This window comes from Ostrea edulis, chromosome 2 (genome assembly GCF_947568905.1).
Source record: "Ostrea edulis chromosome 2, xbOstEdul1.1, whole genome shotgun sequence".
NCBI lineage: Eukaryota > Metazoa > Mollusca > Bivalvia > Ostreida > Ostreidae > Ostrea > Ostrea edulis.
Window position 1 is genome coordinate 41,292,786 of NC_079165.1, and position 14,106 is coordinate 41,306,891.

General features: G+C 35.1%; 1 protein-coding gene across 2 annotated transcripts in view; it reads right to left on the reverse strand.

Moving 5' to 3' along the window:
* Positions 1-2,453: 2,453 nt before the first annotated feature.
* The window catches only part of LOC125681068 (metal-response element-binding transcription factor 2-like), a 22,683-nt gene continuing 11,030 nt past the window's right edge, over positions 2,454-14,106 (reverse strand). For both annotated transcript variants that reach the window (XM_048920979.2, XM_056154024.1), the window contains exons 10-15: positions 13,636-13,747; positions 13,317-13,443; positions 10,738-10,805; positions 7,799-7,972; positions 6,256-6,355; positions 2,454-3,299 (exon numbers count right to left, since the gene is read on the reverse strand). In XM_048920979.2, coding sequence (XP_048776936.2) covers positions 2,733-3,299; positions 6,256-6,355; positions 7,799-7,972; positions 10,738-10,805; positions 13,317-13,443; positions 13,636-13,747 — 1,148 coding nt within the window. In that variant the 3' untranslated portion in view covers positions 2,454-2,732. The remainder of the gene's footprint in view (positions 3,300-6,255; positions 6,356-7,798; positions 7,973-10,737; positions 10,806-13,316; positions 13,444-13,635; positions 13,748-14,106) is intronic.

The following is a 14,106-nucleotide window of genomic DNA, read 5'->3' on the forward strand; positions in this document are numbered from 1 at the left end:
CCCCTTGTTAAAGGGTCACATCCCTCAATTTAGTGTGTATGAAAGCCCTTGGGCCAATGATACCCTGTAACAAATTTGAAAAAAATTGGCCAAGGGGTTCTTGAGTTATAGCCCTTTTTCTAAAAAGTTTACGCACACCGCACAAATGGCCATAGCATTAGCTCTTTGAGCCTTCGGCTCAGAAGAGCTAAAAATGGGAAAATAAGATTAGAAAATTGTTAGTTCAAATCGTGTCCATGCCCCTTTAATACTACCTTGCAATAAGCGTGAATTCATTATAAGCATGTTTTGCTGTACATAGCTCAACCATAGACCCTGAATTCGATGAATGGGTAGGGAATTTCATAATGTTGATAGTGGGTCAGACTCTTCATAATGTTGATAGAGGGTCAGACTCTTCATAATGTTGATAGAGGGTCACAGACTCTTCATAACCATGCATGAGGCATTTCTCCATAATTCACAAAACATTTGAATATCAAACTTCACAAAAACCCTACAAAGATACAATGCTGGATCCAGTTAATGTTTCACCAAGCCCCTATCTTTTCTCCTCACGAAATTATTAACAGCTGTGAGGGAGAAACTTCAATCGATATACCAGAAGTGGTATTCATCAAATGTGGATTCTAAAAAACTTTTTAGTAATTTGAAATCGCAAAATTTTTCTCAAATCAACATCAAGACTTTTCAACACTTTACACGACCATTCCTTACGATAAATTACAGACTAGACTGTTTGACATCATAGACAGTTGCTTCTTCAACAAAAATGGAAAAAAGGAAATATTCACATCTAGTGATCAGTCATTCAAAAAATTACTTTGTTAAACACCATTCTGACTCTGAAGTTGAAATAAAATTCCTCATTGACATCTTCGTAATCGTTGGTGATCAGGTCTTCCAACAGTCTGTTGGAATTCCCATGGGCACGAATTATGCTCTTTGTTAGCTAATCTGTTTATATGTTCTTTTGAAGAAGAGTTTATTCAAAAGATTCTACATAAAAAAAAATCTCTAGCTGTGGCCTTCAACTCGACATTTATATACTGACGTTTTATCTATGAACAATAATCATTTTCATTCAATTTCACATCGAATGATATATCCCCGTGAACTCAAAATAAAAGACACTAGAGTCCTCCACATCTGCTTTGTACTTAAATATTCGATTGAAAATAAAGATTAACGGCAAAGTAAATCAACTTTATGCCAAACGGGATGATTTCAGCTTCTCCATCGACAACTTCCATATAGCAATATTCCACTATCACCTGCATATGGTGTTTATCTCTCTCAACTGATTCGCTACGCAAGAGCTTGTTTTGCGTTTGATAAGTTTTTAAATCGAGGGAGGGCTGCTGACGGACGGGTTGGGGTTGCAACAGTCTCGGTTATAGTCAGCATTTCACAATTTGATCTAGTGTCATCATTGGGTCAAATGCTGTCCGGCGTGTTTCATACCAATTGTTAGACCGTTCTTGGGACACTGATTTTTACTACGGATTATCCTGTTTACCTGATCCAGATATGGGGCACTCGGCGGGTGCGACCAGTCGACAGGGGAGGCTTACTCCTCCTAGGCATCAGACCGGGCGCTTGCGAACATTCCGAATATATGGTAATATTTTTATGCTAGAGGCGAGCACCTGCTCTGCTAAACAGGCTTCAGATCCCACCTCTGGTATATCCAGGGGTCCGTGTTTGTCCAACTCTCTATTTTGTATTCCTTAAGGGAGTTGTGAGATTGATCACTGCTCATCATCTTCACCTTTCATGCATACTTATTATACCCATTTCGAGCCTGCCCGAAGTTCCATATTGAATTTGATGAAAAATTGTGGTGTCCTTTCCGAGAAAACTGAATGTTAATGCAAAAAAAGACCCCCCCCCCCCCCCCCCCCCCCTGTGTCTTGTACAATTACGCTTGGTACTGAACCAGTTTCATTCCAATGCAATTTTATCGGTAGCAGAAACTGCTTTAAAAAGCAGGCTCTGAAGCATACTTGTACCTGTATTAAAATGGTGTAGAAATTGATTTTATCCACAACCAAGGAATGTTTCACAACTACACTTGGCGCTGTAGGAAAATCTGTTCATAAACATGATGATGGATGGACAGACAATACCATTGATAAACAGTGTACTAGTTTGTACAACGTATGTTGGCTAATTATTAATCCACATTTTCTTTGTGTGTGCAATGTAGAAATTCACTTATATTGCATAATTGTTGTGTTTTGTCATTTCTAAAGATCCTCATTAAATTTGTTTTTTTCTCTCTGCTCATGCACTCTTATTTAGTCGAACCTTGCATACTACCCATACTGTATCTATTGTAATTGAGGGAAAGTTTTCAAAAAAACATTTCTACAGCTTTAAATACAACAGACTTTTTCTTTAAAAGCCCGTGTATGACAGTCTCCACTCTCCAGCAAACAAAAAATACCATATCACTTTAATTAATTTACTTCATCAAAGCTTGCATAAAATTGGTAAAGGTATAATGATTTTCGCGTACAAGATTACAATCAAATACCTGTAAAACACCTGTAAAACACGAATTATTTCATGCATAGTGATATAATGACTCTGACATTTAAAAACGGAACTTTTTAATATTTAAAAAAAGAAAATAATATATAATAATAATAAAATCACTCTAATAAGTTTTAAAGTAAAAATGACTTTATAGCAGAACTAAAATTTGTGACACCTAGAGATAACATTTATCACTTTGTGTGTAGACCCTCCCAGGCCACTAGGTACTGAATGCAGTCTCCTACAGTTCTCTTTCCCCCTACATAATACTTCTCTCCCTTTTTCATTTTCTCTACTGTATCAAAACACAAACTCATGTCTGTTTTGATGCTATTTGGCTGTTCTAGTAATTCCTCTACATAATGTTTCTCGGTCTCTTGTGAAACCGTCACACGTCTCCTTTTAGACGTCAACACAGCGGATTCGTCTATATGCTTCCTCTTTCGTGATCCCTTTCTCTCAACTGGTGGCTCCCAATTGTTGACCTTGGGCTCCTCCACTATATCAGATTCCGTGTGAATATTGAGTTCTGTAGTGTAAAACAGATATTTCTGTAGATCATGTTTTCTCCTGGCTAAGGCCTTTTCATGATTCTGTTCACACTCGAAGAGAAAAGGATGATTATATCCATCAAAATCTTCAGGCACTGGAATCAGAGACGACAAAGACGTAGATTTTTTGTGACGTTTGACGGAATAGTCCTTTCCCGTGTAACCTATGTATTCTTGATTAGTGCTATATGGATTTGGCTCCACATTCTGAAATACAGAAGCATATTATGAGAGGGTAGTCTTATCAATACATTATGTACCAAAGACACCATGGTCTGGACAAGAATTATACATTGTTTCTCCCGTGATCTTGAGCTAAAATAAATGATATCTCTCTCTGTGATCTTTTGCCTCGATGATACTCAGAAGTAAAGAAGATTTTGTAAGTTATAATGCACTTTCAATATATGACCAACTTAGCCCACCCTGGGGTCATGAATTTCACAATTTTGATAAAGGGCTCATTGCTTAATAGTTTGACAGGAATGAAGATTAGGGTGTAAGGTCCATGAAATTCAAAATTTTTGTCCCCCCTTAACCCATGATGTTGTATACCAAAATTGGTTGAAAATGGTTCAAAGTGGAAAAAAGTTTACAACCGACTCACAACGAAGGACAAAAACAGATAGCAATAGGTTACCTGAGCGACTCAGGTGATCTAAAAATATCATCAATTAAATAAAGCATTATTTTCTTCCTCTGGTACAATGTTTAGGTATGTTTCTTGTTGAAGTTCCGTGCGAAAGATTTGTAGCATGAAATAATGTGCATAAACTATTCCCTAGAATTACTTCCCATGATCTGTTGTGGATGTAAGTTTTATACCCAACAATACAATTCAATTGTTCATTCTTTGGTCCTGTCAGTATTTTGATGAAGCATCGGGCCATCTGGCACAAACCACAATGCACCTCTCACTACTCTGATTATCATGGTGACAAATCACGCGACTTTGACATGATCAATTACACAGAAAAATGGTAACGGAATTGTCACGTAACTTAAATCAAAATATGAAGAATTTTCCAGAATAAATCTATACTAAAACGGGAGTTCTATGTGCAATAGAAGCAGAGAACACTGTCAGTTTTTTGTAAAAACTTTCCGACTGCCTAAAAACCGAGTCAGTGTTTTTTGCTTCTATCGCACATAAAACTACCATTTTAGTATAGATTTGTTCCCAAGAAAATTCTTTAAATGTTGATATGTCCAGTGATTCACCACCATGATTATGTATGGGAAAGAAAGAGTGGCAAAGGTGTCCAAAATCCGGAAGTAAAAAAAAACCTGCTAGTTGCTGAAGATCTTATTGGTATGAGGACATGGAAAAGGGGTACAACACCAAAACTCTCAGTTTCCCTCATAAGAAAAAAAGACTAATAAAACAGCAATACAAAGAAGTGTATCCGATCAAAATTGGTAACATAGACACTTCAGGCAAATTTTCCATAGGATTCTCTCGAGATACTTGTATGAACCTGTTTTGGCTACTTGTATGAACCTGTTTTGGCTACTTGCATGAACCTGTTTTGGCTACTTGCATGAACCTGTTTTGGCTACATGTATGAACCTGTTTTGGCTACTTGTATGAACCTGTTTTGGCTACTTGCATGAACCTGTTTTGGCTACATGTATGAACCTGTTTTGGCTACTTGTATGAACCTGTTTTGGCTACATGTATGAACCTGTTTTGGCTACATGTATAAACCTGTTTTGGCTACTTGTTTGAACCTGTTTTGGCTACTTGTATGAACCTGTTTTGGCTACATGTATAAACCTGTTTTGGCTACTTGTTTGAACCTGTTTTGGCTACTTGTATGAACCTGTTTTGGCTACTTGTATGAACCTGTTTTAGCTACTTGACAACAATGCATGACTAATTTGTTCCAGGACACAGGGTAAGTTTTTCGACCAATTCCTGATCTTTGTAGATGGTTAATTAATTCTATTTTGGCACTTAAAGTAAATGCTATAGAACAGGGTATCAAACATTTTCTTCTGTTATTGATTGTCAAATCTTCAGCAGTATTTTCCAACTCAAGCCTACTACAAAGGAAACTTAAGTTTTACTCCACTCTTGGATAATGGTGTAAACAAACATTAACTTAGATTCTGCATTTTAATTTGACTTGCATGTATTTTACTAGCTGCAATAATGTAGCCCTATCCAATTTTTTTTTATTCTGACGTTTTCGGGATAGGGCTACAATTCCATAGGATCTCCGTAATGGTGTAAAATAATTTTATGAATAACCGATAATAAACTCTGTGTATTAGTCCCAAATGTTGTTTACACCAAAAGGAGTACCAACTTTGTGCTCGGGCATGTCTAATAAAGGTGTTTTTCATTAAATATAATGTACAGCATGCAAAATTCTTCGTCTGCTCCGCCATGCTTGTTATCGCAAGATCTAATGACAAGCCTAAACATTGACAATCAGCGCGAAAATGTAGTTACTTGAGCCACTTCGACAAAGAAAGGAAAATCATATTGTTGCAGAAAGAATTTACACTCTGCTGTTCGGTTTTTAACTTGATATTAAATTCAAACCTTTTCATTACTGACGAAATAGCTTTCGCCTCCATACTTGTCCATTGATGTAAATACTACCTTATATGGCATATGCAAATGACTTGACAACCGGAAGTTGAAACTTCAGTACATCAAACATGGCGCACAAATATGAATCGAGAAATTGGAATTTATCGAAAATGTTGAAAACGGTAGAATAGAGCCTCACAAATCTAAAGTTGCAGGTTGTAAATTTATATATTGACTAAGAAACATAGAATATCATTTTATTTACGTAAAGAAAGTCAGGAAATGTTTAGAATGAGCGCAAATGTTGCGGGAGTGAATCACTCCCGCATTTGCACCATTACGGAGATCCTAAGGAGTTGTAGCCCTTAGAGAGGGCTACATTATTGCAGCTAGTATTTTACCATCATGAGAATCATCTTAAGAAGATTATAAAACCGCTATCTGTATTAAAGATTTGCTGAATTACAACTGACGGACACGGCGATTCCAGTATATCCCCTCTAACTTCATTTGTGGGGGTGGGTGGGGTGTGTATAATTATGATGCCTAATAAACTCAGAGTTCTATTTCCAAATTCAGCCCATCAATATTGTTAGAAATACGAGTGTAGAAATTTATTACCGTTGTGATTGCTAATGATAAATTCTTCCTTGATTTCAGAGCAATGCTGTCCTGAATCTCAAGCATGCTTCCCCTGTAGTTCAGAGGTATTGGAGATTTGCTGGAAAAAAAAGAAAAGGATATTACATTTGAATTTAAGAAGTCATGCTATTTAAAAACTGATAAAACAGTTACAACATACATGTTTACAATTAGGGCTGCTCCAGGTAACACATGAAAATTGGTGGTGGTGGTGTGGAGAGAGAGAGAGAGAGAGAGAGAGAGAGAGAGAGAGAGAGAGAGAGAGAGAGAGAGTTAGTTAGTTAGAGTTTTAAGCATGGCTTGTCTATCCAGAAACCACCATTTGAGCAAAACAATCAGCCATAGAATTCCTCTAGGATGGAAAACCTTTATATATTATAATCCAGTATGTTTAAACATTCTATATTCTGTGCAGGGTACATCCATGTCATTTTTCACTTCATCAGCTATTCTAAATCTGGGATCATGCATGTGCAAATTTTAAACCATTTCGAAAAAGTTGCCATTTGGAGTCAACAGTCACAAAGATATGATAAGCGTTAATAAAGTGCATCCCTAGGTACATGATACGCCCATCTGTAACTATATGTACATGATGCATGTCTGTGTTTCCATGCTTGATGTCAAAAGCTGTCCACTGCAATTCCAAAATGAGACTAGTGACCTTTTCAGGTTGCAAAACACATTACCCTCAAGATGCATTAACTGACCAAGTTTGATGGTCCTAAGCCACACAGTGTGAAAGACATAACCCTGACACCAACAGCTAACAGACGGATGGACAAGCTTATACCATAATAGGGCCATTTAACATACGAGTGTACAAAAACTAGCTCTAGAGCCATTAATACTATAAGCACACTATAAGCTATATTAGCTCTAGAGTCATTAATACTATAAGCACACTATAAGCTATATTAGCTCTAGAGCCATTAATACTATAAGCACACTATAAGCTATATTAGCTCTAGAGTCATTAATACTATAAGCACACTATAAGCTATATTAGCTCTAGAGCCATTAATACTATAAGCACACTATAAGCACACTATAAGCACACTATAAGCACACTATAAGCACACTATAAGCACACTATAAGCACACTATAAGCACACTATAAGCACACTATAAGCACACTATAAGCACACTATAAGCACACTATAAGCACACTATAAGCACACTATAAGCACACTATAAGCACACTATAAGCACACTATAAGCACACTATAAGCACACTATAAGCACACTATAAGCACACTATAAGCACACTATAAGCACACTATAAGCACACTATAAGCACACTATAAGCACACTATAAGCACACTATAAGCACACTATAAGCACACTATAAGCACACTATAAGCACACTATAAGCACACTATAAGCACACTATAAGCTATAAGTTTAAGGAAGTGTCATCCCATCATAGCATCTATTTTTAATTAAATTGTCTTTTTATGTTTAACTGGAAAATTGAGCTTAGTTTACTATATTTCATCTTTTTATATACATCTATTCTTACCAAATAATGGGAACAAATTTTTTCACTTTTTTGTTTCCTGTCAGCTGGAGGTTCTGCATGACTTCATCCGTAACTTGGCCCTCCAAGGGGAGGATCAAAGTTGGAACAGAGGGTGGAGCTCTCAACTTCAGCATATACATAGAATTCCTACGTATTTCCTGTCCACATCCAAAACTATATAGAAAAGAAGTAATATTTGCATAATAGAGGGGAACCAAATTTCTTTCACATTAGAAATACAGAATCAACATAGATCTACATTTAAAAAAACAAGAGGCCCAAGGGCCTAGAATCGCTCTTCTGATAAATTGTACAACCCCACCATTTCTATTCTTAGCCTCTTAGTATTCTAAATCTTTAGTTAAATCCTAAGAATTCAAAAAAAGTAGGTCAATGTGACCTACTTTTTGGTTTACACATTTTGAGAACCCAAGAAATATCAACTGACAAAGTTTGATGATTTTAAGCCAATTAGTATCTGAATATTGAAATATAGCTGTCAAATTCCAATCGTAGGTCATGGTGACCTACTTTTTGGTAAGCGAACTCCGAACATGCAAGACCCATCAACTGACAAAGTTTGATGACTGTAGGTCAAATAGTATCTGAAATATATAAATATAGCCGTCCAATTCCAAAAGTAGGTCATGGTGACCTACTTTTTGGTCAACACCCTTTGAACATGCAAGACGCATCAACTGACAAAGTTTGATGACTGTAGGTCAAATAGTATCTGAAATATATGAATATAGGTGTCCAATTCCAAAAGTAGGTCAAGTTGACCTACTTTTTGGTCGAAACCCTTCGAACATGCAAGACCCATCAACTGACAAAGTTTGATGACTGTAGGTCAAATAGTATTTGAAATATATAAATATAGCCGTCAAATTCCAAAAGTAGGTCAAGGTGACCTACTTTTTGGTCGACACACTCCATTGACTCAAGATGCATCAACTGTCAAAGTTTGATGATTGTAGGTCAATTAGTGACTGAAATATATAAATATAACTGTCAAATGCCAAAAGTAGGTCACAGTGACCTACTTTTTGGTCGATACACTCCGAAGACTCAAGATGCATCAACTGACAAAGTTTGATGATTGTAGGTCAAATAGTGTCTGAAATATAGTAATTTAGCTGTCAAATACCAAAAGTAGGTCACGGTGACCTACTTTTTGGTCGACACAAACCAAAGACTGAAGACGCATCAACTGACAAAGTTTGATGATCCTAGGTTTTACAGTGCCCAAAATATGCATGTAAAATTGAAAATGTGAAATTTGAATATCTGCAAAATTCAAAAAGTAGGTCACTGTGACCTACTTTTTTATAAATATGTTTCAAGGCCTCAAGATGCATCAACTTACAAGATTTGATGATTCTAAACCTCTCGGTATTTGAAATAACAACTTAAAATATATCTATAAATGATAAGCCATAAAATTCAGAAAGTAGGTCACGGTGACCTATTTTTTAGTTGACGCATTTCAAAGTCTCATGATCCACCAAGTGACAAGTTTTGATGATCATAGGCTTCAAAGTGTCCAAGATATGCATCAAAATTAATTTTAAAATAAATACCTGCAAAATTCAAAAAGTAGGTCACCATGACCTACTTTTGAGACAACTTGATACAAAGTCCTAAGATGCATCAACTGTCAAAATTTGATGATCCTAGTCCTTATAATGACTAAAATATCTAAGATTTAAGGAATTTAAAAAAATTTTAAATTTAGGTCAACTTTGAAGTGACCTTGAGACCATGACCTTTACCCCAGGGTAATGCCTTGAACAATTTTTAATCTACAACATATCCTCATCCTTATGTGTAAGTTTGGTGATAATCTGCCCTGTGGTTCTTGAGAAGAAGATTTTTTAGCAACCACTACTTTTGTTTGTATTTTCCTGATTATCTCCCCTTGTTAAAGGGTCACATCCCTTTATTTAGTATGTATGAAAGCCCTTGGGCCAATGATACCCTGTAACAAATTTGAAAAAAATTGGCCAAGGGGTTCTTGAGTTATAGCCCTTTTTCTAAAAAGTTTACGCACACTGCACAAATGGCCATAGCATTAGCTCTTTGAGCCTTTGGCTCAGAAGAGCTAAAAAGAAATCTAGATAAATCTTCCATGTATAGCATGTGATTTAAGAAGTTCTGAGATTCATTCTTTATAAGTACAAAATTTACTCCCAAAAATACCATAGGCACTAAATATTTGGAAAAAGGTGCAAGTTACTAGACGTACTTCTGCATTGCTATTCAGCACAATCAAGAATTTAGTGTTGATCATGTATTAGTATCCTATGGTTGAATTTAGTGTTGATCATGTATTAGTATCCTATGGTAGAATTTAGTGTTGATCATGTATTAGTATCCTATGGTAGAATTTAGTGATCATGTATTAGTATCCTATGGTTGAATTTAGTTTTGATCATGTATCAGTATCCTATGGTTGAATGCTACTGAATTTAGTGTTGATCATGTATTAGTATCCCATGGTTGAATGCTACTGAATTTAATGCTGATCATGTATTAGTATCCTATGGTTGAATGCTACTGATTTTTGTAAGTAAAGCTCCCGAGTCTTCTCATTTTAATACCTGATCTGTTGAATTTTCCTATGTTAAACTTTAAACCATTTGCAGTTCTTGAGAAAAAGAGTTTTTAAAGAAATTTCCTTTGAATTTCCACTGAATTTTTCAGAAACCTGCCAAACATGTGTACATATTTGTATACAACTGTCGCGAAGTTTTATCTCCAACAAAATTTAGTCCTTGAAAAATGTATTGAATAATAACTTATAAGTTTCATTTCCATGGGCAATAATTCGTGTGGATATGGTATCTCAAATTTATTGCATAATATTTGAGACACATGTACATGTATTCAAGTAGAATTACTGCTGTAAATGTTCTGTCTTCAGAGTTGATAAACATTACCGTTTCTTTCCTTCCTTTAAGGCTTTCTCCACATGGTCTATTCTTTCATATTCTGGTATATGGACAAACTATTGAAAATAATAAGAATACATTAAAATCAAAATTTGTGTTTTGATACACAAGTTCAATTAATATAACATATTTTGCATTGGCAGCATGTTTCGAATCCATTTTTCACATGTTCTCTGAACAAGATTGCATTTCTTGCTTTCCCAATTCTTAACTTCCAGAAATCGGCAGAATGATGCAACAGAACAGTGCAGTAAATACAATGCTCATCAATACTAACAGATGACAGATTGTATCACTCAACAGTCTAGAGACTGGATGCTGTTATTTACCTGCTTATTGAATATGCATTTTTTTTAGTGGTTATGCCAACAATGAAATCAAGTGCTCAAGAAATGCGGCTTTAGCTCATACAGAAAGAACACAGAACAGCTTTCCACAAAATAAATTCACAGTGATTTTTTTTTGTATTTCAAACTATCACCCCTCCTTTTGAATTGGGAAAAATTAGCGACATTTTCCTCAAATTGGGAAAAATCATTCATTGTAAATGAAAATGGTAAAGATGCATAAGATAATCAAGTAACAATTGTTTTGTTTGAGGTTTATTTCGGATCTGATTTAAAATCATAAAATAAATCATTATTTAACATTAAATATGTATTGGAAGTCACACCTTGTATAAATATTATTTACTTTTTCTAAGAAATATTTATTGTCTAATTTCATAAAGAAAATAATAAATTATTAATTCACCAGCATTTGTACCCATAATCTTGTAAATATTATATTAATAATCAAGTTTCCAGAATGTTTCTCCTGTTTGTATTTTTCGGATTTTAGTAAGACCCTATACTGTTGGCCACTTCCTGTTATTAGCCTGACCCTACATATAATATGGCGGTCAAAATGAAAGTGTCAACAATATGGCTTGATGTGTATCTGCAAACTATATACTTCGCTGTATATCTGCTTATATGGATGCCTCTATTGTTTTATATATTCTTTACAAAACCTTTTGCATGTGCAGTGGTCTGGAGAATAAAACTGAAGAAAATAATGTATTTACTCTTTGTTAGCAATATATGGTAATCTTTTTTTTTTTTAAAATGGCCTAATTTCCCTAGATTTGAAATTGGGAAAAACATATATATATAAATGGGAAAAAATAGCTAATTTTTGTGCGGGGAAACAGCCGAATATCGGTGGCATTTTGGCCCAAAAAAAAATCACTGATTCAGGAACAGAAATGGCTGGGTCGCTTTAAAAAATGTTATCTATCATAGAGACAGCAGTACATGGATCCAGATGAAATAAAAAATTAAATAAAAAAATCACTGATTCAGGAACAGAAATGGCTGGGTCGCTTTAAAAAATGTTATCTATCATAGAGACAGCAGTACATGGATCCAGATGAAATAAAAAATTAAATAAACTGAAGTATATTTGGTAGAGAATCTTAAGTCTACCCAAGAGATACACAAAATATCTATGTCTATTTAAGACATGCTTTAAAAAAATCACATCTTCAATGTGTCCATAACAACTTTAAAAAGTTTGAGGAATGTCAAGTTAGAGGTGTGAGAGGAGTTGATTACACAAAGTAGGAACCCTATTACAGGGACAACCGCCATTCACCCTACTTTAAGTGGGATTCACGTTGTGCAACACAGCAAATGATCAACTTAAATATTTTTTGACAGGTACACAAAATTAGATGAAACCACAGTACTAAATAGATTTTGAATAAGAAGCCACTGACACAAGGAATACTCATGTGAAATATCAAAACTCCATCACTTACTGTTCAAAAGTTATTGGCAAGGTTAAAGTTTTCAAAAAGTAGGTCAAACTCCAAGGTCAAGGGTAAAAAATGTTGGTACCAACGGATATCAAATCTCTATCACTAACTGTTAAAAAATTATTAGCAAGGTTAAAGTTTTCAAAAAGTAGGTCAAACTCCAAGGTCAAGGTGTCAAAAAATGTTGGTACCCATGGAAAGGTCTTGTCACAAGGAATACTCATGTGAAATATCAAAGCTCTATCACTTACTGTTCAAAAGTTATTAGCAAGGTTAAAGTTTCAGACAGAATTACAGACAGGAAAAAAACAATATGCCCCCCGATCTTCAATCTCGGGGGCATAAAAATGTTCAATTCTTAATGCACAGCGACGGACGACAACCAATTGCAACCTAAAAATCTTGTGTTTCTATGGAAAACTCTGCACCTCTATTGCCACCCCAAACAGTATTGAATTTACACTGCACGAGGGTGCTTGTATAGGAATTTGACAAACTGTCAACACAATCCCATTAAATCTATGTAATAATCTTTTCCTAATAGACATGGCTCCTTCATTTGTACAAACTTGAATCCCCATCAGAAAAAAATACTTCGTGACAAATACTGGTTGAAATTGGAGTAGTTAAAATTGTAAAAAGTTGGGACAGGAAATGACACAGAGAAACCAGGAAAGCTTCTTTGAACCTTAAGCTTAGGTGAGAAAAATGTGTTGCATCTTTTTTTTTTTTTTTTTTTTTTTTTTTACTTCAAAAGGTAAGCCTATACCTGTGAAAGCTGGAGTTTTTCCCAGTTGGCATTGATAAAATCAACAATGTCATCAGGAGTAAAGTACTTCTTCTTAGTTTTCAACTGGATGGTTAGATTAAAAAGAGCAAGGTGGGTCAAATCAGCCCTGTAAAAAAATAAAAAGCATTCATTTTTTAAAAACATTCAATTAATACACTATAGCTCATTTTCCCCCTCTTTCGATTAGTGTGAAAATAGGGTTTACAAATTAATGTCTAATTATAAAATTATATACTAAGGGTATGAAAATATTTTTATCTTTCATTTCTTGCAATTTCAATGTCTGTATTTATAGTACCATGTCATCTCTAATCGTTTGATGTACTCGGGCCCCGTGTTACAGTGTGAACACACAAACAAGTAGAATCGGTCTCCAATAACCAGCGGGTACTCCAGACACTGTATACAGGCTGAAAATCAAGCACACTTGCATTAAAGATGTTGTGTGGATTACATGCACGACACAGCTCTAAATGGACAAGTTTTGTTTTGAACATATTTTATTGATGAAATCAAAAGGATTGGGAACAAGTTCTGACAACTTACAAGTGAAAATAGCAATTAACTGTCCCATTTTGTAAATACTGCCCGATGATGTAAAAACCATCCAAATTTTTCTTTTTTGCTAGAAACACTCCATCGTAACATAAGAATATCAGTAAAACTGATGGATATCCCCGAAGAGCATGTAACCAATGAACTTCATATGATGAATGACTTGATAAAGAGATGTTTCTACTGGTAAAGGAAATATTTAGTGCTTAAACTT